Source organism: Falco cherrug, chromosome 8 (assembly GCF_023634085.1).
Source record: "Falco cherrug isolate bFalChe1 chromosome 8, bFalChe1.pri, whole genome shotgun sequence".
Taxonomy (NCBI): domain Eukaryota; kingdom Metazoa; phylum Chordata; class Aves; order Falconiformes; family Falconidae; genus Falco; species Falco cherrug.
The window spans coordinates 30,966,264-30,988,339 of record NC_073704.1 but is presented as its reverse complement, the minus strand read 5'-3'; the positions used below and the strand labels follow the sequence as shown (position 1 = coordinate 30,988,339).

The 22,076-nt window shown below is 42.1% G+C and overlaps 1 protein-coding gene across 5 annotated transcripts in view; it reads left to right on the top strand.

Moving 5' to 3' along the window:
* Positions 1-22,076, top strand: part of SEMA5B (semaphorin 5B) — a 281,691-nt gene that overhangs the window by 127,644 nt on the left and 131,971 nt on the right. For all 5 annotated transcript variants that reach the window (XM_055718846.1, XM_055718844.1, XM_055718845.1 and 2 more), the window contains one exon: positions 12,293-12,498. In XM_055718846.1, the coding sequence (XP_055574821.1) occupies positions 12,345-12,498 (154 nt within the window). In that variant the 5' untranslated portion in view covers positions 12,293-12,344. The remainder of the gene's footprint in view (positions 1-12,292; positions 12,499-22,076) is intronic.

Below are 22,076 nucleotides of genomic sequence, written 5' to 3'. Positions count from 1 at the left end.
TATGTCATTGCGTGTGACTTTCAATTAATCATGCAGTAACAAAACATTGCATCTAGCGACAACGGTATGTCCATTACTATTGAGAAGTAAGTCTCAGCTTTATGAACACAAATGCTGTCACGGTCCCCTGTCCACTCGTGCACTTTAATCAGCAAGTCTCAACCCAGAAGGAATATTTCTCTCTTCTCCTCTCCCCCATCATCCTCTATTGTGATCTATTAAGCTGCAATCCATAATGCCTTGTGTCTCTGTAATGGTCTGATGGCGTGTGGTTTTAAATGATTGCATGAATTTGACTTTGTCTCACTCTGCCTTGACCTTGGTGTCTTCAGTGGCTTCGCTTTCCTCTGTTTTCAGATTGGGAGTGGGGAGTTGGGAGAGAAAATGGAAGAGTGACAGAATGAACTTTGGAGATATTTCAAAAGGAGGTTTAATGTTGTTTATTGAGGAAATGGGGGAGACGAGGTAAGAGAGAAACCATTGCCAGAAGACAAAATGCAGTGATTTGCAAATTTGCAGGAGAAAAGGCATCATGCTGTCGAGCATAACTGGCTCCATAGGCTGAAGCCAGCCACGTGCAGGACCTTAACGGTAAGCACAGTGCAAACCTCTTGCTCACTCTCCCATTTATAATAAAATTGCTAAGTAATAATCAGTTTAAGTAAAACCCCCAAATCTCACTGTGTTTTACAGCTGTATCTATATCCTGAATGGAAACAGAAAGAGGTGCTTGGGTGCTTTGTGCTTGGGTTACACAGACAGACAGACACCCTGGTCCTAGCCACCAAGTATGCATCCCTGTTACTATATCCAGCCAAATTCAGGCATAGATTCTCACTCCATTGAAAGCCTTGGATTTTTTTCAGGTGACTTCTTTTCAGTTAATATGAAGGTTTTACATCTTGTGCAACATAAACAGGAAGGCTGGTACTAAATAGTGCCAGTGCTTTTCTTTTTCTTTTTCCTTTAAAAAGGAGATAAACTTGATTTTTAAAAAATGCTTGGCTGGACAGTGTCAGAAGAATCTCCTGAGTGTCCTGAGAGCCTGGTTTAATGCAGAGCATTAGCATGTTACATGAAACAGGGGAAACTAATTTTTATATCTCTTCCTGTGGATTAGTACTGCTTGTGAATTTGTGACAAGTTTGACTGGTTGCCTTGAAAAGTGCACACTGAAAGGCATTTGTGTTAGTTGTGAATTTTGGCAATGGTGCGTTGGGTGTGTTGGAGTACCTTCACTTTTTGTAAATAAAAAGCAAAAGTCTTTGGGATTCTGAGGAATAACAACAAGGTTTGCAGCTCCTTGGGGAAATCTGCAGGCTGTGGCTTACTGAATCTCCCCATTGTCTCTGAATTATCAGCCAGACAATAAAAAAGTAGTGAATCAAGGGTTTATTTCAAACATGGTTCTTCTGGGGTAAATGCAGTTTTATACCAGTGCCATACAAGGTTCTTACTCCCTCTGGGCAATGTGACTTCTGCCATTTGGCAAGGGTGTTGGTTTTGGTTCTTTAATTAAGTCTAACTGCATCTATCCTGCGGTACAAGCAGTGGATCTGACAAGATGCTGAACTCACTAAACTATATAAAATAAAAGCACCTGCCCTTGCTTGGACTTGAGAGCATTCAGTACCCCAGAAAGTGATCTGCTTGGTCATCCCTGGCAGATTCAAACGAGCACAGCTCCATCAAGCCGTTTACAGCCAGGTGGGAAGGCTGTCTATTTGCATCAGGCTTTTCCGTAAGGTGAAGGCTGTTGGGGTGTGTGTGTTAGGATCCAAGTGCACACAGGGGAGGCCTCCAAGAAGGAGGCTTTGTAATCAGTTTCTCATTCCCAAATTATTTTCCCAGGATCCCTACAGTATGGTGTTTGAGTACAGAATAATTTCCTAGCTATTAAGTGCCTGAAAATCAGCAGTAATTAACTTAGTGCAAATTCTTCTCTTCCTCTCCCTCCTCTTTGCTCAAAAAAACAAACAAACCCCCTTCCTCAGCAGAGAAAATGCAGATGGAAGCAGTCTCTTCTGCCTCTAGTGCAGCCGTGTACAGACTACATCTTCCCCCCCCCCCCCCCCCTTCAGTCCTGTGAATAACATAATTGCTTTGTTATCCCTCAGGGGATTTGTAATATTAACATTGGTTAATGACATTAATTCAAGTTTTTACCATTAATAAAATGGCATTGCTTAAAATTAAGCATTACATTTCAATTAGTAGTCCATCGAAGACGGTAATAGTCTGGAGCATTAAAGTGATATTTTTTTCTAATTTCTTATTAATTTTTTATTGTATCATGCTAATTTCCAAAGAGTGATTGAAAGCCCAGCTGATCCAACAAACGACCCTATCTGCCATGTTTCTTGAGGGAACTTCTTTCTTTTATGACATTATGCAAAAAGGTCACATTTCCACAAAGCAGGAATCTGTTTCAGTCACCTCCTGAATTCATTATCATCCTTTTTACTTTTTAACATGAGGCACATGATATACAGGCACCCCAGGTGGACATGTTTAAATTAATCTAGTAATAATTGATTCAGAAGAGATTTGGAGGACAGAATTTGCATAAAAGCCATAATGAGAGCAAATCCTCCAAGGCCAGACTGAACGGCTAAGTCCCTGAATAACTTACATCTCCTAAACTAATTTGGTTATATATGCAGGATGAAGGTGTGGGGGCTGGAGCACCATGTGATTTGAATTCATTACAAATAATTCATGTTCTCCAGAAAGCCTCGCCTTAGAGTGTATTAAAATTATATCAGCCCCCAAACACTTTCTCAGACCCTGCCTTCTGGAAGGTGACGATGATGTTTCTGTCTGTGGGATTGTTTGAGTTTTTTTAAGAATTTCTAAGGAGCAGAGCTGGCACCCCAGGGCTGGGGCATCCGATAGCAGGCTGCTTCTCCTGCCTGATGGGAGGATATTCAGATATCCAGTTTTGGCTGGACACCTGGATTTGTCAAAAATGTGAGCATGGAGGATGATCCCAGCTGTCAGTCTCAGATATTCCTCCTTTCCATTCCAGCATGGAGCTGCTTATTTAAGTCATAGATTCCAGCATTTGCATTAAATCCTGAATCACCATGGTGTCTTTGGGAATTTAGGGAGAGGGACAGACTTATATTTAGGATGGGGACTGTACAGATAAAAATCTGTGGACAGTGAAAATTACAACCGCAGTTCATTAAAAGAATGCAGCCAGGGGCTTTTCGAAGGTTACCTGTCCTGCTTTACTTTCCCTTTGCCTAAATATCAGTTTTGGGAAAAGCTCTAAAAGGGTGTTGCTGCTACCCAGCATAGTAATACCTGTGTTCTTGGGCTGGTGAGCTTCAGTGAGCAGGTAACACAATACCATGCTCCTTGTATCAGAGAATTTGCATAGGATGTTTGGAGGAAGAGGAAAATTCAGGTAAGTCTTTTCAGAAACTGTTGATCACCAGATTATTTTTTTTGGAAAACTGATGTCACTGTTGTTTTCAGCAGATGAGGAATCACTCTCATTTTGTTTACACACAGCAGTCAGTAATAACCTGTCATTCGTGAGCTGTATATTTTCTGCACTGCTTCCCTCCAGTGCTACCCTACAGCTGGGTAGCTCTGAGAAAAGCGGCTCTCCTCTGCAGTATCCCAAATATAATGTGAGAGTTGGGGCAGACCAAAGCAGCCCTGCTGCTCCAACAAGGGGAGGAGTTAACAGAGCCCAACAGGTAACTGCTGTTGCAAGAAATATGAGAAAACCTGAGCACGGCAGGATAAAAAAGAGTCTGGCTGACAATTATTACTTTGTCTGTTCACATCTGAGGCATATGTAGGCCATTTGAATGCCTTCTAGCCAAAGGCTTCCATATGATAAATGATGCTGTGCAGTGCCAAGAAGACACTGCAGCGAAACATATTCTTGTTTCCAAGCAGGCTGAAACTTGGAGTTATGCTACAGGGATGTTCTGTGTTTATTCTCCTAGAGTTAAAATTAAACCACGAGTATGTGTTATGTGGCATCGGGTAATCACAAATCTTTGACACAAACAAACAGCCTGTGGTTTCTCTCTCTTGCATGGTCAAGCATTAGAAAAAATGGCAGAAGTTCTCATCCTGTTGTTGAAACGCAGCAGGAAAGACCTACTGGGAGGGATGAGATTGGTTTGTGGCATGCAGCATCCACCTTTGACCCCAGCGTGGGGCTGTGTGAGGGATGCAAGAGGATTTGTGGGATGGAAAAGAAGGGGAGCGGGTGGCAGGAGCTGTAGCCCTGGAGTCTTTAAACTGGAAAAAAAAAGGCTTTCCGGAAAGTCAAGCCCATATATTGTGGCTGACTCTCAGGCAGGAGGTTGATTGGTGTGATGATTTCATGGCTCAGTTTTTGGCTGCTGGAGGCTTGAATTCTAAGATTGCTTCAGGTCAAGAGAATAAAGTGTGGGGTTTTTTAAATTTCATCTTCTCACTGTTTTCCCAACTGTGTGGTCACAGGGTCACCATAGTGGCTGCTACGTAGTTTATCAGGATTGCCTATCTGCTTGATGTAATCTGGGGACTGTCAGATTGACAGATTATCAACTGACATAATCAGCTGTCCCCAGCTTGTGCTCAGTGTTGAAGAGAGAAACCTTGCAAGTTACCAACCTGTATTAGGTGTGATACAATTTGGAACTATTGTCACTAACTTCCCTATTAAAATTCCATTGGGATGTCGCCAGTGGACCCTCTAATTAGAACTGAATAAAAAACTAGTGTCCGTAAAACAACAGTTAGTACTGTAACAAGTCAAACATTCAAGAACACTTCTGGTTTTCGTGTAAAACTGTGAGACAAAAGAAAGCCCCATACCAAAAGCATCTGGAAGAGTCAGGAGTTTACTTCTCTTCCTGTCTCTTTCAAAAACTGGCTGCAGTTACTAGTGACTGAGTCACAGAGCTGTGTCGTGCCTCAGTTTCCCCAGCTGTGATGTCATGGCTACAGTGGGGGAGGGTGTTTGAGCAGGAACACCACACATCTGGAAATCACTGCAAACAGAGAAGTGTCTCCAGACTGCCAGGCACCAGAGTGTGTTGGAATGACATTGGCTGTGCACTGTGGTCTCAGGGGCTGTGGCTCTGCTAATTTACATGTTTACAAACCATTTCCACATTGTGCAGGGGAGCAACTTGAAGCAAAGCTTCTGCATTAGAGTTTCTGCAACAGCCATAGGCTTAAGGCATGAGTCTATGGGTTAAGTACCAAACCTCAAGCCAGAAAGAGCCTTTGCAGCCAGCTGACTGTTTGCAGTAGGTCAGGTGCTGAATCTACTGTACTTGCACTATATAGCTGATCTGCATGTAAACAGCACATCTGGCACCTTGGATTTACAGCACCCGTGCAGAGAACTCTACACCACGTGTACAGTGAGAAAGGCGACTGCACTGCAAGGGATGCTGAGCCCTTGGCTCACTCCCCTGCTGCATGCAGGGCCTCTGGAATTGTTATTCTTGCTGTGTTGCTGCTGTCCTGGGAGCCCTGGGGTGCCTCCTCTCTTGGGCTGTGTTACACTCATTCATCCTCTGCTTTTGATGGAACATCCAGAGACTTTGACTGGGAGCCAGGAGCTCCTGATTTCTAATCGAGGCTGCAGTAAAAGTCGTGTCTGAATGGTAGCTGTGCTAAGTACCTTAGCATCCATTGCGTTCTGCTGTTGCGTTCGCCTCTGCCTTCATCTCTGTGTTTCGCAGATGGAGCTCATGAAAAGTAATTCCACAGTCAGTCCAGGTCCCAGAATTACCAAAAATATCTCCATTTTGACATGTCTGTTGACAGTCTTGCAGAGAGGCCATTCTGTGAACAGCAAGTAGAAGGTCTTTCCATCCCCACTGTAGAGTTAGTCTTCTGGAGAACTGGAGGCATACCACCAGGGAAATAAATGAATGTAAGCCTTCATAGCCAAATATGATCTTTGGATAAACAGAAGACTTCAGACTCCGAGGCACCTTTTCACAAGTGCTAAATTCATACCCCAAATAAATGCTAACAAAACCTCCCATGTCTTTATATTATGTGTAGCCAGTAAAAAAGATCTAGAGCCCCCTGGGGAGCACCTCTTGAAGCACTTGGGGATGCACTCAATGTGTGGTCAGGTTAGTGCTATTCAAAAGCAGGCCTGAGTTTCAGCAGAGCAGGTATTTATTTATGCCCACTGGGTCTGGCAAGAACCCAGCGGTACAGTATATTTTGCTCTGTTACACAGGCTTTTATTGTTGAATCAGCTTTATTTAATGGGAGCTTTCTATAATAGGTTCCTGTTTGGAGGGCTTCCTCTAAAGGTGAGGAAACAGTTCAGTTTTCAGGACCATGCAGTCACTGACTGCACTGCTGAGGCCAAGTAACCAAGTGGTGGCTGATGGCTCATTGAGGGCTTACACCAGTCTATAAAGAAGTGGACTGACACCTATTCATGTTTTACTGAGTTGTTAGTAAGAGTTTTGTCTTTGTTACCTACCTGAACAAGAACATCCCATTGCATTTTGTGATCTTGGTTTGAGACCTTGACTAGTCCTGGGCGGCTTTGACCAGCAACCAGAAAGCGCTTTAGAAATAAAATGCCCCAAAGTACACTGTCAATCTTTTGTGGGATGTAGTTCTAAGAAGATCAATCTATAGACTATTACTATGCAGCTCCACTACAGGCTTCATGAGCCATGAACCGAACAGTGTATTTAGGTTAAACTCATTTCTCCTTTGCAAAGAGTTACCTGAATTATTTATATAGATCTGGATAACAGAAAGGTTGCAATAGAGTGACCTGTGTTGTGAGATCTTGATTGTTTTATTCCTAATGTAAAGCCTCCTGTGGTACTGCAACTGGTGCCTTGCAGACTGTGCGAGGCAGGAGATGTGAGAGTGGTCAGCATGGAGCTCAAGCTTCTGCTTTGCCGCAGGAGGGCAACTGCCTGCACACTCTTACGATCCACCCTGCTGCTGAATCGTAGGTTTTTTTTCAAAAGATAACCCTTGGATTATATGCAAGAAAATGTGGTTTTGTCTTCCTGTGGTGTTGTGAGAGTGGGTTCAGTGTGAGGCTCGTAGATGATGTGGTAGTGGAGGCCATGGGAAGCCCTGAACAGGGTGGGCATAGGAGAGCATGGTGAAACCCAGCCAGAACAAGAGCTGCAGCTGGCATGAAATTAGAAGTGAGCTTGCCGATTCTTTGGAAGACTGTAGGGTGATTTAATAAAAGCCAAACAAGATCTCGTCACAGATTCTCATTTGAACAGTGGTTTGAGCATTCTCGTATGTTTGCCTCACAAGTGAATAAATGAGAAAAGCTCGGTACATAGGAGCCCAGTCTGAGGATGCGCGTAAGGTCTGATGTCTGGACATGCAACTGCTTCAGCTGTGAGACAGATCCATGTCCCCAGCACAGGCACGCTGAGGGCTGAGCATACGGATGTGGCCAGGGGCAGAGGGAAAAGCTGTGCCTTTTCTTCGATAGTGTGGAGTGGCCCTTGGAGCCACTCTGGTGGGACAAATTCCAGATGGTGAGGGCGGGAGGGGAGGGCAAGGAGCGGCAGATGAATAAACGACCGTGGTTTTGCTGGCCTTGGAGTTCTCTGTTTTCTAGGGCAGAGCTGCCTGTGCCAGCCTGTCATAGCTGCATTGCCGAGCTGTCTTGCTTTATAATGTTTATATTTATTTCCCTTATTCTTCCAGTATTTTTTTGAATACTTTAATGTCCACCTCTTTCCATTGCTCTTCTTCCCTCTGATATCCCATTCTAATCATAACTGTGCCAATCACAAAAGATCCTGAACAGAAGAATTAATGCTTTTACAGGAGGTTCCTTTTTTAGTCTTTTTTAAAGGCATCTCTTTTCTTTAAAATGAAAGATGAAGCATTTTCTTTTATCCTTAAACTTTACTGTCACGTTTTATTAAGTCAAAATGATAGTTACAGTCAGAGGAAAGCGGGATATGAATTCCTGGTACAGCCATTTTTAAAGTGTGCTTTGTTTTAAAGCCCTGAAGATTGATTGAAGGTATTTTTCTTTTAGACGTGGAGCTTTAGTCAAAGGGGGCCTGATCTGAGTTACCCTCTGTAAATCAGGATTAGTTCCTGTGAAATCAATGGAGTTACAGTGATACAATACAGGGTGAGCTGGAAAAGACTCATGCCCCAAGAATGAATAAGGGAGGGACTGTGGGTGATCCCCTGAATGCTTGTGCTTGTGTGAGGGGGTGAAGCCACGAGGCAAAGCAGAATTATATGCTGTCCTTATCAGGCTGCCATGAAATGGCCTGGGTGAGAAACAGGCATGGGGCAGTGGGTTTGTGCTCACATGGGACATGGGTGCTGTGGCTGCAGATCTCAGCTTTGGGGGTACACTGAGTGTGCAAACCTCTTGCGTCACCCAGAAGGAGCAGCTCTCTGCCCACCCCCTGCTGCCGCTGCTATGGTCAGGGAGGCCCATGAGCTAAGCAAGCCTGATTTAAGAGACAAGAGGATGGTGGCAGAAGTGGTGCTCTACAAAATACCTGTCTCTGGAGCATATTTCACTGGATCCAATGGAGCCTGAATTTGTTGACCTTTTTTTTGGCAGAGGGCCAGAGGGATTCACTGTGCAGACTAAGAGAGGGGAGAGAGAAGTCCCATCACTGGGCCTTGGGACTGTGCAGAGTAACAAAGGGCAGGCTTTACGGTGGAAAGGACAGAAAATATTGGACAGATAAAGTTGTTGGAATTTTTATCCCTTTTTATTTTTTTAACATACCTGCACTGGGGGCTGGGTGTGTTGTGTGTGTGCAGAATAGCTAAGGTGGTAAAGATACATCAAGATGAGCAAATAAATAATTGAAATTGCGTTCTGTCTGAGATTCGAGTTTAACCAGGGATTTGAGCTCTTGTCTCTCATCTGCACTGAAACCTTAACATCTGATTTCTTGAGCTCTAAGCCATTTTGAGCAGAGAGTCTAATAAGAACAGCTCTTTTTATAGCATTTAACTGTATCAAAACGGCTTAAAGCTAGGGCAAGTTCCAGCAATGCAAAACTGCCATTCTGGGCTGTGCTTAGGGCGTGCAGTATTTTAACAGTGTGGATGAGAACTGGTCCTAAGCACTGGTCATACTCCAGCCATCACAGTGAAAATCTGAAGCTTGGGCAAAATTGAAGGCTTGAGTTTGGCCGTCTCCAGTAGAATTAAAACATCTATGCTTCATAACTACCTTCTGGACTCTTCCAGGCAGTTACTAGTTTGCTCTTGACATACAATTGACCTGCTCTTGCACATGGCACTGCTTCATATTCAGAGTATGTTTTTATCAGAAATAAAGTTGCAGCAGCTGGGAATAGCAATTACTGAGTTAGTCTCTCTTAAAATATTGAGGAAAAAAAATGAGCAAGACAGCCTGGGAAGGGGCAGGTTGAAGGAGTAACCTTGTGCAATGCTATCTACTGTCTGAATATTGTTCAGCTGGTGCTCTAGGGCTCTGGCTTCTGTGGCCCTTGATCAATCTGGCATTTAACCATTGACTCTGACTTCAGTAGACACCGGTTCAGGGTTGCATATGATGGTGATTTTGTTCAGCTTCCCAGCACATGAGAACTCCATGCATTTGATGGATTCAATTGGATGTAGGAGATGATAGAGGACATAGGGAAGGATACAAGTTTTTTATGATGTTTCTTTCTCATCTTTTTTGGTTATATATTACTTTCCACTTCACATCAAGTTTGAAACCATTATTTTCATGCACACTTTGGATTTCCCTATGACAATAAGGAAAAAAGATGGAACTTTACCCCAAATTCTGGTTACAGCTTTCTAAGGAGCACTGAAGTCTCTTGGACTGTGGTAAAATCTCCCAGGGAAAGTGGCAGAAATCCAGCTACTTGGCACGCTTTACAACTAGTCCAGACAAAACACTAGTAAATGTACTCTGCTTTTGCACAGAATAGGCTGTGGGATATTATGAAGCTTTCCTGTATGCAACTTTTTACCATTTCATGACCCTGATGAGTGTGAAAGTTGAATTTACTCATCTGCTGATTGTAGACCACATACAGCGTTAGAGGAGCATGGGACTCTACTGTGTGTCTTTGAAGATTTTTTTTCACCTAGTTTGAGATCATTGTTTGGATGATTAGTACATGAAAATGGCCGTATTGGCTGAGACTATGTGTCTGTCTAGTTTATTACCTTATTTCTAGAATTGGCCAGTAATGGCTGCACTGGAAGGAGATTTCCAGGACTGTCTCTTCCAGCTTCCACCAAGGATATCTGAACAGTGAAGTCCCTTTGCCTCTTGTGCATTTCCCACAACAATCTTATCCTAGCTAAGGAAAGTTTGGCTTGTCTCCTCTGGAACTTGAAGTGGATCCGAGAGCTATACAAAATGTATCTCCCTGGGGTTCCCATCTCTGTTCTGTGTTTCACTTCTGGATCTGTACTGAATAGAATGATCATTTAAACCAATGGCTGAAAATATAATCTGATACTTCATCATCAATAATTTTCATTACAGCGTGACTTGCATAACATCTCCATCATCTGAGATGCCACAGTGCTGCTTGCACTTAATGACTAAATGCTGTGCTAGCCTTAACTTTGAATGATTTTACATCTCTTACTTCTGCCTGTCCCATTTTTTAATTTAACGTGGTATTTTCTGTGTTTAGAAAAAACCTTCCGTAGTGAAGCACTGTAGAACCTCCTTTGGAGAACAAGAAGGGTGTTTCATACATCCCTGTGTAAAATCTGCATGTATATGGGGCTGGAAAAAATATGAAATATTGTAGTCTCTCACTCACGCTAGCTGGGAAACCAACTGCAAAGAGCTACTCCAAATCCTGAATGCCAGCGCTTTTTTCAGCCAGTGGTATGCTGAGGTGACATATAATGGATGCGCTGGCAACTCATCTTAATGCCAGTGTTTAAAATCACAGAGAAATACAGATAGGAATAAAACATAGGATCCACCTTTCAAATCAGCTGTCTCCCACTGCTGCTGCAAGCAGTCCCTTATTGCTCCTGTGGTGCCCAAAGACCTTTACAAACTTCTTCCAGCTCCTTGATGTCACAATATTGTCTGCTATATTGGAGTTCGCTCCACGCTGCGAGCCTGTCGTTGTGTATCAGTGCCTCATGTTACCAGCCACCAGCCTGGCCACTTCAGCTCACTGAAAGTGTTTTGGAGACTCTGAACAAAAGTAGAGAGGCATTGGGCACTGCAGGTGTTGGCTGTTAGATTACCTTTATGAATCACTACACCAGCAGGAACTGAAAGTCTTGTTATGTGTGAATTTAATCAGAATCAGCTTTATCATTAGATAAGGTTTAAGCGTAGGAGACTATTTGTTTGAAAACATGTTTTCAATAACTGAACGAAGTTACATAGGAAAGTACAATATGCACATCAGTAAGATTACATCTGGCAATGCAGATTTTCTTAAGCTGCAGCAGCACCTTGGGGAGTTTGTGGCATGGACTAACTAATCCTCCATCCCCTGCCCCAGTCCTGGTAGGCCCCGGGGAGTTTTTAGAGCTATCTCTTTTCTGCTGTTGTTGTTAAAAATGCTCACGTAGAAAAGGCACGACTTTCTCCTCTCCTAGCCTGAGAGTGAGTGCTCCTCCTCTTTAGCTGTGCCTCAGCTGTTGCGACTAGGAGCTATAGCATTCCATGATAATGCAGGCAATTCACTCACTTCTCACCATTTCCCCCATTAAGCTCTTTTAATTTTTATGTTACTTCAGCTAGTGCTTTTCTAGCAACACCTTTAAATTGGCTTTTCTTGTTTTAAGACATATAAAACAGCAGTGGTAAAATGTATAAATCTCCTATTAGAACAGTATTAATTGCATATGTGTTTTTGTGATGACTGATGTTGGCCTTCCCTTTGTGGTCTCTTGAATGTAGCATGACATTTAAACACAGACTTGTCATGAAACTGAGGAGTGAGATGTCCACACTGGGGGACATATTTACACCTGGAGTACTTGAGATTTCATGTTGTTAGTGCTGGCCGTTGCACACTAGCTGCTGTATAAGGACATACACCCCAAAGGTACACAGAGATATATATTTAGGAAGCTGTGCACTTCCCTTCTCTTTCAAGTTGGAAGCCCAAATACAGTTGTAAATTGAGTCTTTTTTTTTTTGGTCTTTTTTTTTGTCTTTTTTTTTTTAGATACTGTTTGTGGAATATTATCTTGTGTACTTAGCACAAGTGAGGCTGGGATGAAAGGGGAACCTCCACGCTTCTCTGTCTATGTTACAGACTCTGGATAAGCCTTCATCTTTCTGAAAGTGGAATTATTTGTATTTCAGGTATTCTCCCTGGGCCTACCTTGGAAGCTAGATCTCCAGACGCCCTTCAGTCATGGTTGTTTCAAGATTAAAGGCCATTTCCCTGTTATTGCCAAGCCTTTTTCTTCTTGCTTTTCATCTCTCATCATCACAGAATGTACCTGAATACTCTGAAGCTGAACATCAGCAATGTGTCAGGAAAGAACACCCCACAATTGCTTTTGAAGGTAAGAGCTTCTATTCCTGTTTCATGGTCCAGCAGGATGGTCCATTTTGAAGTCCTTCCTGGTGTTGTTATGGATAATGGTTTAGTCTGTGCTCTTTTCCTTACACCTGTGATCCATAAGCCAGTCCAAGTGACCTGATGAATCATATTCCTTTTGAGGGAATTCCCTCAGTGTTTTAACTCTGAGGTGTCACAGCAATCACTTAATTCAGACAGTTTTGGGACTACTGGTCTAAGAATCTCCATTTTCAGTTCTGCTACCGGCTCCCTGTAATCGTGTGCCACACTGAAAATGTCTTTCAGTTTCCTCTTCTCTAACTGAATTCAGTAATGCTAATATACTTCACCTGGCTGACTGGATCTAGACACTTACTAAGTGAAAAGTGATAGAGAATTTGGACATACTTGAATGCAAGAGAAGTACATTGTTTTAAAATTTCAGGGAGTGGCTGCCTTTTCATTTGTTGATTTTTTTTTTTTGTTTTGTTTTGGTTTTGTTATGTATTTATCACCTTTGCTAGTATTTTTTCTGTCTTTCATCTGGGCATTTAACTTGACAAGGTCTTAAGAATGTGAAAGAGGGCCTTTGTGTTGCAATGAGCAACCCTTTGATTGTTCTTTTGCAGCATGGAATTTCTCTTGTTCTTATCCCAATTGGATTTTCCGTGAGTGTATGGTTACTACTAAGCTGCTGTCTGGTCAGTCTGCCCACTTACCCACATGACAGATCATTATATTGGTACCACCATTATTTCTGAATTCACCCCAGACTAGTGTGTTAAGCTCAGTGTGCCAGCATCGTCAGCTGTGAATCTCCTTGCTAAAAATGGTTTCCTCCTAAATGTTGAAATATCGATTTTGGTTCCCATTTAAGGCTTTGCAATGCATCTCCAGTTACATTCTTCACTAAAGGCAATTAAGTACCTTGCAATGTGTCTCTAGTTAGGTTCTTTGCTAAAGGCAATTTAGTTGTGGTTTTCTGACCTTTGAGATAGAGTTTCCAGGAAGAAAGTAGTCAAAAGCTTCCTTGCTGACCTTTCAGGGTTCTTCTAGAGAGCTTTACTCTTCTTCACAGAGAAGGAAACTCTTGTCTCTTAATTTGGAAAGTGTAAGAGATTTCTTGTCTGTTTTCCATTATCCGTGTTTTAAAGGTTTAAGTGGATTAAAGTAAATTAGCAAAATCTTTAAGTGTACATGATATGGCACTGGCTCTAACCTTGCTCCAGTGGAATGAGTAAATAAACCTTGATTTTAATTGCTAAATAAGTCTAACCATCTGTTTAACTGGGGAGGGGTGAAAGCAGAAACCCTTGTGGTTAAAAATGTGGTGGAACTCAGCTGGATATTTAAATAGATAATATAATAATGAGGATGTTACAGGTACAGCAAAGAGAAAAAGCGTGCACTCTTTCTATTAACCAGGAGCACCAAACTTTGAGTTTACAAAGGATGTGTTTGCAGGATCCAGCACCCTGATATAAAACATTCTGCAGAGAATATTAGAGCCCTGATTCCTGATGTTGAGGAATTGGTGGGTATTTTTTGGCACTTAGTATGAGTGCTTCTCTGCAGAAGTGATGGCTATGTAAACACACTCATAATCTGCCAGTTTGCTTTGTTTTAATCAGGCATGAATTTTTCACAGAAAAAAGTAATCTCTCCTCCCCTTTTACTGTTCTTGTTCCTTCCATCTCTTTAATGATGGAGGGCAAAAACTGGTGAGTTCATTAGAACTTGACAATTATACAAAAGAAATAAAGATTGAAATTACAGACACATCATCTCTTAAACCCAAGTTAAATTCAGATTTATTGTTTTTTCTCAGCACCTGTTTCCTCTTGATTGTTCATGATGCAGTTTAATCTTGTATTTTTTTTCTGGAAAGCTCAGCTGGAAAATACACAGGAATAAAATTAAAGGCACCTAAAAACTCATGGGTTTTCTGTGGGTCTCCAAATGCACCGTCCTATGGATCACAACCTGCTCTACAATGGGAATGCCAAGCCAACGACTGAAAGGTTGATCCACAGCAGCTCTGCTGCTGCTTCTGCTGCCAGGGGAGAGGATTATGTTACACCAGCAATTTTCAGTGGATGGGTGGTAATAATAAGTAAGGCCCCAGACCATTCAGTCATACAGGATGCATTAATTTACTGCCAGAATGAATAGGTTAACAAAACAGTTTATGTTACAAAGGGCTTGAATAGCTACTTTTTCACAACCTTGCTAGCCAGGCTCCCTATTGCAAGACAAATGAGATGCTGCAACTTGTTTTGTGTTCTCCAGTCTTCAGTTCCCACCTTGCTTGGGCTCAGCCTCTCTTTTTATTGTACTTTTCCTCCAGATTACAATATTCTTAACATCCAGTTGGCTGGATAATATCCTTGTCATGGAAGAATCCAAGTAAAACTCTTTTCTGTCTACTTTTTAACCGACTTTCCGAGAATTTTTTATTTTCTATGTCTTATCTCTTGCTTATTGTATCTCATCCACACTAGTCGACCATCTGTTTGAACTGATATCTCATTGTTTTGCTATGGGAGGAGTAAGAGAGAATACAGCATGACCTGCTCATTTAAGTAGAAAGGAGTTTATGTATGCAAAATGCTTTTACTTTAGCTGTGTTTGGACCTGAAGAAATGCCTTTTCTTTACAGAGTCCATTCCCAAAACCACCGGCCATTAATTGTGACTAGAGAAATGGTCTAAACAAATTGAGGAACATAAATTCTGGTCCTAAATATGCTTATTTTATACACTAAAGTTTGAACTGCGAGGAGAGATGTGTGCTGAAAAGGGCTATGAGCTGAACAATTTGTCCTGGAAGACTACATAGAGATTGTGAGGGACAGGTTAGGAATTTGTGCTGTGAGCATCGTTCTGTGTGTTTGCACAATACCAAACTGACATAATGATGCCCCAGTTTCCCTGGGGGCTATAAATGATGCTCATTGTACAGTTCACCAACAGTAACAATGTACTCAGTTTGGGCTTTTCATAACTAGATTGTTGTACTCTGTGCTTATAGGAAATCCAGTTAAAGTTTGATTTTCCTAGTTAGATCAATAAGAAAATGATCTTTTACTTCCCAGGAGGCTGTTTCTGGTGTCTTATGACCTGTTTGGCTGTGAGTGGGTAGCTACACTAAAGGTCTTGCATGCTTGTTTGTTTTTCAAAGAGCTGAGAAATTAGTGAAACAAGTCAAGTATATCCTTAGTGCATCCTTTTTTCTTTATACATGCATGTACATATACATCCAAGTCCCATTTCACTAACCAGTATGTCATCCCAGCACAGCTCTGCTGTGGACCACTCTGGTAAGCCAAACAGCAGAGAAATTGTTTCTAATTATTGTCAGTCACGCACATTTTCCTTGTCTTTTTCATATATATCTTACAACCATAGATTGATCCCTACATTTGCAACTGGGCTGTGCCCTTGCCATACTGTCCTGGTTCTTAGCAGTATACTTCATTGTTATACAGCTGTTTCTTGAATGTAAAGCACCTTTTCTATTCATTAAAGACATTTGGAGCTCCTTTGTACCATGCCCCTTGGGAAAGCCAGAAACATCTTCAGCCATAGCAATACTGTGTAAGATTTGTTATTTCGAGAGCCAGAGCCATGATTGACATGCATATATGTTTGTGATGGGTGCAGTGTGCTTGGTTTCAGCTTGTTTACCAAGGAAGTGCTTAAAAGTTCGCAAACTCATCTGTGTTATATGAATCACTTGGATGTTCATAACTGAATGGGAAATGAGTTGTAGACAGGTTCCCACTTGCAGTTTATACCATTATTTATTTCTCATTAGTTTTATCCATTAAATCGCTATGCTCAGGAAAAAGTATGATAGACTTCCCAGGTTTTCCTGTGTTCTGCCTCCTGAGAGGCTTTCACCCCTGAGTCATGGCAGTTAGAGTATGGAAGAGCATATGTCCTGGCTTTAATACATATCTTCATCCATGAAAACACCTCAGCTGATCCCATACTGAAGTACAGGAGAGAGGTGGACTTGGTTAAATAGCTTGTATCCCAGATTGTCTCAGGGCTGCAGATCTCAGCTTTGCAGACTGTATCATCATGGCTGGTGTGAGTTCTCAGTGTGCGGCATTTGACCCCATGTCTAATCCTCAATCTCTCCTAGATGCAGACAAGCTGCTTTGTCTGTTGCTTCAGGTTTTCAAGATGAATTAGTTTGGGAGTGTTTAAATCTGGGTTTTTTACTTCAGACTGTCTGTAATTATTACCTCCTACCAGATGAATGTGATTCAGGTTGCATGAATGTAGCATGCTATATATTTTCTCAATATTTTCTTTCTTTAAACAACATTTTATTGAAATGTGGCCAGCTTCAAACACTGAAATCTGTGGGGAGCAGTTAAGTGTTCACTTGTATTGAAAGCAAAAGCTGTTTTAACTTTGTAGGCTGAAGGGAAATAGCATATGATTTATTTCTTTTGAACGTTCTTGACATTTTACCAAACACCCCCACTATTGTTGAATTGGTCACTAATACACTATTCCCTTTACTGTTTATTGGTGGAAAAAAAGCACATTAGCATCCATCAACTCCAAAGGCCAGCTAGGAAAGCCCCTTAGGAAGTTCTGATAAAGATTTACACTTTTCTTCAGCAAGTGAGATTTTGACAATCATATGAGAGGCATATCTGGCTAAACATCAAAGGGAAGGCAAAATACATTACAGGGGAATTGTCTTTTAGCTCATTGCCTTACTGCCCTTGAATCTCCATACAGGGAGTCCAGACGTTAACTGATGATGGAGTGTTGACTGGAAACTGGTGGCATCCTGTGGGTGCTACAGAATGTTTGACCTTCAGCGCATTTCAGTATAGATTTTGTCTCCATTAAGTAGGCCTTGTGGCAATTTTATTTTTAATCTTGAAAAAATGGAACTGTGGCAAATGAAGCTGGTATTTTCTTCTTTAGAGTTGATTTAGAATTTGAAAATTATGACTGATAAAGCCATAAATATACAGTGGTTAGGGAAGTAATTTGCTCTCAGGCACAAGTTCTGAAAATTACACCCAACGGCTCTCAATATATTTTCCCTTCCATTTCCTTCCATTTTATTCCAATAATAATTATAACAATAATGATGCTAGTTCTTTGACACTTGTTCATTAATGGTGTCCAAGGCACTTCACCAATAATTGCAATGAGATCTGACTGAAAAAATTATTCAGTGTGCTGCACCTTGGGGCCTTAAGAAGAAAAAGGAAGAGTTGCCCTTCATTCACGCAGTGCTTTAGACAGAGCAAATCATGACAAGCAGGAGAGAAAAGGAAGGCTTTACAGTGAAGCTTCAGGAAGCAAAGTGATTGAGTAACTCTCACATATTAGAATGCAGGGAAGGTAAAACTTTAAAGAGGTGTAACAGCTCAAGTGAAGGAGCAACCCCTGACCATGAGTGGTGGTGATGATGAGGAGGGCATCTTCAGCAGCGTGACTGAGGTAGACTCACAGTGTGGAGGAGCAGGTATTCAGAAGGCCACCAGTGTAGCGTGCTGTATAGTTTTCAGAGGTACCGGTGGTGTAACTGGGGCTAACAGCAGCATGTGCATGGTCCTTTCTTTGGCACAGTGGCTAAGTCTAGGGAACAGAGGTGCCTCTTTTGAGATCTCAGACACAGCTCAGAGAAAAGAAGCAGAGTGAAAAGCAAAGCAAAGAGCTTGCTTTCTTTTTCTGTGGTTCACTGCAAACAACTATAGGCCTTACGAAGACCTCATTCTCAATTTTAAAGTTTCCTTAGCATAGTTCCCTAACTGAGTAAGTTTGTGAGCCAGTGGTATGGCAGACCTCATTTATTTAGCATATCTGCTTCTGATGAGTGTCAATAGATCATATTCTCCTAAAACCTTCCATTCAAGGATGTCATTATACTTTGATAAAGTTCACTTTTGTACTAGCAATTTCATAAGAAATATTCTTGTTTAATCATGCGGGGATCACCCTGGAAAGCCACAAACTGCCTCAACTTGGTCAAACACTTAATATGTACTTACCTTGAAGTTGGCGGGATTGTGTACTTGAAACCAAGTGAATGCTTATGTGCTGAGCTAGGTCATAGTCAAAGTGCACAGCACTGAATCCTCAAGTCTGTAAATGGAAAAACCCTAGCATATCATTTTTTTTCTAGAGAGTTTTGCTACCATAGGTCCAACTGGCCAAGTTGTTCCTCAAACATGGCTTAATCAAGCAGCTGAGAAATCCAGCATGTTCCTTGGCTTAGTGTAGGATTAGTTGTATGAAAGTCTGTGATCTGCAATACACAGTAGACTAGGTTAGAGGATTTTATGATAATTTCTAGCTTTTGGAGGTGCAGGTAAAATCCTGAAGAAACTCTTGTGCTTTGGCTTAAAAAGCTCTGACTTCATAGATCATCCATACTTTCCTTTTTGTAACATTGGGTGATCCTTAGAATGTATTTTAATGGAAGTGCTTGAGCTGCAAAATGCAGATTTGTATTTATACATGGGGATTGCTCTGTTTCACAGCACATTAATAAAAGAGGTGGAGGTCACTGGTGAAATGTGGTCTCTGATAATCCTTTACTATTATTAGCCAGCTTCCAATTTAAAAACACTGATCCTTATGAGAACAGGTTAATTTTAAAAGTCTTTCAGGATTTTACAGTTTCTGCTCTGATTCATTGGTGTAACTGAGTCGTGGTGGAACCTTTGTCCACAGAAGGCAGGAGTCCTCATAAGCCTGGCTAGCTAAGAAGTACAAACTCTGCATTTGGCTTGGCATCTCCAGTTCAGTCTCTAGTGAGCCAGCAAAGAGGGTCAACTTCTGTTTCAGATGTTCATCAAAACTGGACACATCTGCTTCTGTGGCAGGTCTGACTACCTGCAGGTGAAATTCAAGGAGGGTTTAGCCATACTTTCTATGCCCTCTCCTATGTTCTCACTAGTAAAAACAGTTGTCCTGAATCTTGCACTGTCTCTGCTGGCACAAGTGGATGATGTAGACGTGTAACTGTAAGGATAGTGAAAAAATTATGCCTCCAGATGTGGAGGAGGCAGATTGAATGATGGTTGAATGATGACAAAGGAGTATTTTTTCCATCAGACTGCAGTGGCTGTAGGAGCCAAGATGCAGCTTGCTTTCCTGTCTGAAAAGAGGGATTATACTGATCAGAATGTCATAGGAAGCCGCAAGTGATGCGTGAGCACTCACTTTATCTTTCTCACAGAGGGAGATTGCGTGACAGCTGCAGGGCTTGTCTTAGTAAACAATGGATCACAATACTTAAACACTGCATCATCCTTAAGAAAACAAGAAATCTCTGGGTTTGCTAACAGTGGGGCTGTGTGTAGCACCAGTTAGCTGAGTTTCACAAGGTGGTGGTGGGGCACAGGACTGCATGACACCGTGCAGTGCTGTGTGGGATAGCAGGCAAGGTTTTCAAGAAGGGTTGTTGAGGAGGGGAGGCAGTGTTATGGTAGTGTTTGGCCCAGCTGGTAGCCTGCTGAGGAAAGCCAAATCCATTCTTTCCATGAAGACCTGTGCTGTGACACAACTTTGGTCCTGTCAATCTCAGGCATGGCAAATGGACATGTTTATGACTTATGGACATACTCCTGTATCTGACAGTCTTGCAGCACTGTGATATCTCCTCTTGCTCAGCCATTGCCAGTGGGGCACTACCATGCTGTATGTTGAGTCACCGTCTGCGGAGGTAATTGAAAGAAATGTAGATGTGGCACTTAGGGGCTTTTCCAGCCTAAATGACTGTGTGATTCTGTGTTAGCTGGAATCTGAGGTCTCGCGGGCGTCTGAGCACTAGGAGCCATGCTGAAGAGGGAAGAGCCTCCCTCACGTTAAATGACTTCTTTCCCAATTCCCCAGCCTGAGGCCTTCTGGCTCTCCCCTGGGGCAAGTCTTGATTGAGCTTCTGCTGGCCCTTCACCATGTGCAAATATGAACCCAAGTAAAACAGAGAATGGGCCAAGACTGACCTCTTTGATGGGGCAGAAATGCTGATGAAGTGTAGAAATGTGCCAAACTGGGCATGTGAATTGCAGTCCTTGGATCTCCTTCTGGGGCAGGGGGCGGGCGGCAGGACAACCTAACAGCACACTGTCCCATACTGGAAGTGAGCACTAGTTCATGCTTATTATCCGGTGTTTTCTTTATCTGGTTTTGAATCCCTGGGTTCTTCCCTATAGGTTGGTGTGTTTTGTTGGCTGCTCCATATTAATAACAAAAAAGTAAATAACCAAGCAGTCATAACTGTACTTTTGCAAACAATTGGTTTGAACTAAGTTCTTTTTTCTGGATATTGAAAAAATTTAGCAACAGTTGTTTTGAAAAAAAAATTAAAATTTAGGAAACAGAGTTAAGATGCTTGCTATGCAGTAGCAACAGTTATGACTCCTGTACATTGCATGCTTTGCAGATAATTAGGCCTTGATGCACCCGCTAGTATCCCTACACCCATTTAACAATTGGAAGCACTGAGACACTAAGTGGTTTCATGATTTGCCCAAGTCAGAGGACTCCGGTGTCAGTGCTATTTGGCACTTGGACCATGCCTATATCTCCAGACACCATTTCTCTCTTGGGCTGGAAGAAGGTCAGCAAGGTTGGTTCAATGAGGAGCTGTGGGCAGTGAAGGGAGAGATACAAAATAATCTAGATTTTATATAACTTTAAATAATAACATGTCTAGGTTACTATGATCATTGTGTTTTCTATGGCTCTGGGAAGGTACGACCTGAGTCTTTGGTGGTGTTTTTTTTTACCTTCAGGGTGGTAAAGAGCAGAGCCTTTTCTTCTGTCTCCTTCTATTCCTTGGTAGCTGAGAGATGTGACTATTCCCTCTTTCATGATACCAAGAGAGAAAAAGTATTCTTTCTTCTTCCGCTCATCTCCTATCCATATATTCTTGGACAGGTTGGAGAGGGACATTAGCAACTGTTCTGTTTCTTGGATCTCATTGAAAAGGAATAGCTCACGGCAAGCCGCTAGCACAGTGACTCTCAGGCCACTCAAGGGTTAGCTCATTGTTTCTTTCACCTAAGGGGGAGTTTTGTACTTGTCCAAGACAGGAAGAATTGATTGAGTGGGCAGGAAATGAGGTAGAAACATGGCTGGAAGGTGCAGCCTGCTAGAAAAGAAAGCAGGGGTGGGAGAGGAGGTGAATGTGGGGTCAGAGGGGTAAACTAAATGAAACCATGAAAATGAGACAGCTGGAAGAACATCTAAGTTGGATTTGGGTATTGAGGGGAGAGAGTAGGAAACTGCTGGTTTGACCCATTTTGTAGAAGGGCGTGTACTCTGCCAACAGCGTTGTGAGTCCTCATAGCTGTGTGTGCAGATCAGAGACTTAAGAAGGCAAAGAAGCTAGAAATTGCAGCAGCTGGGATGAAGACATATTTAATATACAATTAAAGATTTCAACAGATCAGGTTAAAGAAAAAGAGAATACCAGTAATGAGGTGGAGGTGGTGATGGGAAGACAAGACCGCAGGGTGGTATGTATGTGTAGGAGGACTTCTGGGGTAAAGCCAGCTTGAGTTTTTTGGCCTCATGAGTAAAGTTGAGCTCTGAG